Genomic DNA, 4111 nt, shown 5'->3' on the forward strand with positions numbered 1-4111 from the left:
TCCCTCCGGGCCAGCGCTCCGCAGCCGCGCACCGCTCCCGGCGCGGACCTCCGCGCACCCCAAGCATCCTCGCGTCCCGGGGGCTGCAGCAGGAAGCGGGGCCGCTGTGCCGAGCCGAGGACTCGGGGGGAGCCCTCGGCACGCCAGGGGCCGGATCCCCGGGGCGCACCCCCAGCCCAGCTGGAGCCTGCTTTTCCTGAGCCCGGATCTGGGGCGAGATGGCCACAGGCAGGGGGCCGCCCGAGCCCCGCGTCCTCCTCTGCCTCGGGGCGCTCCTGGCTCGTTGGGTCGCCGCAGGTAAGGGGCCTGGATCTGGAGGGAAAAGTTGAGTTTTCCCAGGCAACAATGGGGCGGTGACAAGCGGAGCCCGGAATCCCTCCGACTCCGCCTGAAGCCGCCCAGAGAGAATCTCGGGTTCCTCCTGCTCGCAGCTCGGCTGTCTTTGCAGGGAGGAATTTTCCCGGGCGCTCCGTGGAGGGCGAGATGCCCCAGCGTCCTAGGGTGGGCGACCGGGCCTGCGGAGAGGTGGTGGGGAAACGAAGAGGCACTTGTAGAGGGGAAAGTGATTTTTTTTCCTCCGCTAAGCGTCGGATGTAAATTCGCGTTGTGGGTTTCCTTACTGCGCTGGTGCATAAACTGCAGGCTCCCACTTTATTTTCCTCTCCTCCCTCTGCCCAAGGTTAACTGGCCTTACACCTGTAACCTGTAGGTTTCTCTACAGACCCTTCTAGCCCACTCTGCCCAATAGCTAAAACTGTGCCTTCCTTCTTTACGCTTACCTTTATTTTAAAAAAAAACAAAACAAATTTTTCATTTTGAAACAATTTAAGACAGCGAAAAATTTTCCTCACACTGGACACAATTGAAAAAAGGGCTTAAATTCGTCACCTATGCTCTGCTTTGTTACAATAAAATAATAGAGGGTTGCTTGCAAAATGACATGGAATGTAAAAGATTAAAAAGTACTTTCGAATGTAATTCAGCAGCTAATCCATATGTATTGTGTGCAGCCAGTGTTACAAGCAGGGAGGAGATGGGGTGGAAGGAAGGGAGATGAAGCCAAAGCACAGTGTGGTTTGCCGAGAGGCAAGTCCTTCCCAAGGTGCCAGGTGGAGTCCTACTTTCTGTGTTGCCAGTCTAGCCCCCACCACCCCGCTGGTCCCCTCTTGCGGGTTCCTGAAGGACTGTTGTAAATTTCACTTGAGCTTCCTAGCAGCAAGTGCCAAAAGTTCCTTCTTTTTAGAGACTCACAAATTTCTGTTTTGTTTTGCTTTTAGCAATCATATAAGAACAGTTTTTTGTTTTTTTTTTTTTAAATCCCAGAATGTAAGTCTGGCAACACTGGCCCTTTAGACATTGGATAGGATCACTTTGCTGGGGAGAGAAAAGAGGACAGGACAGAAGGGAAAGGTGATTGTCCAGGATGCCCTTAGTTGTTTGTAGGGTTTCCTGCCCTGAACAATGACAACCCAGGGCCATGAGAAACAACTGGGGCTGACATCATACTGGCATCAGCTAGCTTCTAAGGTGGCTGTGGTTCCCCCCAGGAGGGACCTACCTCTCTGCCTGGCTTTTTTTTTTTTTTTTTTTTTTTTTTTTTGAGACAGGGTCTCACCATGTGGTTCAGATTGGTCTTGAACTCACTATGTAGCTCAGGCTGGCCTTCAACATGCAATGATCCTCCTGCCTCAGCCTCCTAAGTGCTGAGATTATAGGCGTGCATCACCACACCTGGCCAGGCCTGGTTATTTTGATGCTTAGGCCTGCTTCACCTGTTTGTACAGTGCCATGGGCTTCCCGGGCATGCCGTAGTTTTGTTGTTTTTCTAGTTGGGAGTTGTCTTGAGAAGGGATGTTCTCCTGACACTCCTACTTGTCACCTCCATGGTGTACCCCAGGTCATTAAAAGAAAATACTTAACTAATTTTTTTTTTTTGTTTTTTTTTTGTTTTTCTCCGGTACCGGGAACCGAACTCACGACCTTGCACTTGCCAGGCAGGCGCTTTGCCGCTGAGCTAAATCCCCAGCCCCCCTTAACTAATTTTTGTATTGTTCAATGCAGTTTTGAAAATTTGAATATTCAGATTTTTCTGTAGTCATTCAGATAATCTCTGTCCACCATTTTATACTCTTTCTGGGTCATTTTTGTGAAAATTGCTAGGAAAAGATAAACATGAGGATGTAATTCTGTAAATAATAATCCAAGAGCAGTATCAAGAGAGTTTGTATTGCTCCCTCCCTCTTTTGTTCCATATTCTGAATTTCAAGTTGGGGAGCAACAAGGGACCCCCTGGACACCATGTAAATGATTTCTAATCCCTGTGACCTGGAACACTCGAGACCTGTATGACAATCCCACATCTTCCAGTTACTTGTTTGGGACCCTAAGTAACTCACTTAATTTTCCCAAACCTCAATTTTTTCCGTAGTCAAGCCAGAGGTATGGGAGCATCTCTCCTGGAACTGGTGTATCTGCAAGAACCACCCTTTCTGTGTCTGTGCCAGACATTACTAATCAATGGCTGTGTTCTCCACTTAACCAGGGCTCACCCTCACATCTGTGGACTAAATGATGTCTAAAGTCACCTTGAGCTTCAGTAGTTAGAAAAAAAATGGGGTGGGCAGAGCCAAGAAGAGAAGTTCCATGTCTTTATCCTTTTTTTTTTTTTTTTTTGCAGCACCAGGGATTGAACTTATGACCTTGCGCTTGCCAAGCAGGCACTTACGCCACTGAGCTATATCCCCAGTTCCTAGTTCCATATCTTTTAAATGGTTTCTTTAGTGACCATGTCATTCTATTCCTTGGAGAAGATGATGTTAGCTCAGGTTCCAAGATTAAAGTTTCACCTGGGCTTTTCCAAGCCATTGTCCCTTTATTCCCTTGCCAAGGAGTCAAGGGAAGGGGCAGGTCTGCCGGTCTCAGAGACGCACACTGCATCTGTCACAGTTCATCCTCCCCTCCTCGGTGGCGATTGCCACCTGAGAGCTTGGGTTCCCTGCCTAGTCGTTTGAAGATGATCCTCACCTGCCTTTTAAAGAGATTGTTCAAAAACATTTCTTTCTATGTGAGTATCTGAAGCAGTGGGTGATATTCTGTAGCTTTCAGTGAGTGACTCAGATTTGTTTTTCATCCTGCCTTGGCTTGAAAGTCTTTGGGGAATAGCCGGGTCTGGTGGCGCACGCCTATAATCCCAGCACTCGGGAGGCTGAGGCAAGAGGATTGTTGCGAGTTTGAGACCAGCCTGGGCTACAAAGTGAGCTCAAAGCCAGCCTGAACTGCATAGTGAGACCCTGTCTCAAAAAGACAAAAAAAAAAAAAAAAAAAAAAGTCAGCCTTTGGGGAACAGTATGGCCAAGGTGGTAAGAGAATCAGAATGTTCCACACCTCCAGAGTAACTGTAGGTCTTTCAAAGGGAGCCCCCTTCTAGTCACACAAGAGGCCAAACCTATAGCTTACTTTTCCTCTTATAAATGAGTAGACTGGGATGTGGTGGTGCATTTCTTTAATCCTAGCACTCAGGAGGCTGAGGCAGAATTGCTGCAACTTTGAGGTTACCCTGGGCTGCATAGTAAGTTCAAGGCTAGTCTAGGCTACATAGCAAGACCTTGTCTCAAAAAAAAAAAAAAAAAAAAAGAGAAGACTACCCAGGGACAAGGGGCAGTTTATCTTTTTCGTAGCTTTATTATGATATTATTTACATACCATAAAACCCATCCCTTTAAAGCGTACAGCTCTATGGTTTTAGTATATTCACGCCGTTATGCAACTATCACCACTAATTAATTCCAGAACATTTTCATCGGCGCAGGAGGGCCCGCCCATACTTCTGTGCCTGTTGCTTCTCTGTGGCTCTTGATTGTAAAGGGGGCTGGAAGGTTGGGATACTTCTCGGAAAAATGGGCCGTTTTTGTTTCTACTTACTTTCTTTTAGTTAAGGCGAGACAGTTGCTCTTAGCATCTATTACCCTTGACTGGGCATTAGGGTCACCACCACCCCAACCACCACCCCAACCACCACCCCAACCACCACCCCTGCTGCTGTGCTGCCCCTGATTCTGATTTAGGTGTGGTGTGTGTGTGTTGTGTTGCTAATAGTTTGTACTTCTTTTTT

General features: G+C 47.8%; 1 protein-coding gene across 1 annotated transcript in view; it reads left to right on the plus strand.

Annotated features, from left to right (window-relative positions):
* Positions 1-4111, plus strand: part of Vsig10 (V-set and immunoglobulin domain containing 10) — a gene marked incomplete at its 5' end in the record, with an annotated part of 34114 nt that continues 30003 nt past the window's right edge. The window contains 1 exon segment of the mRNA XM_005396536.2: positions 1-297. Within this exon segment, the coding sequence (XP_005396593.1) occupies positions 219-297 (79 nt within the window).

The sequence above is a fragment of the Chinchilla lanigera genome, unplaced genomic scaffold (genome assembly GCF_000276665.1).
Source record: "Chinchilla lanigera isolate Chin_1 unplaced genomic scaffold, ChiLan1.0 scaffold00054, whole genome shotgun sequence".
Classification (NCBI taxonomy): Eukaryota; Metazoa; Chordata; class Mammalia; order Rodentia; family Chinchillidae; genus Chinchilla; species Chinchilla lanigera.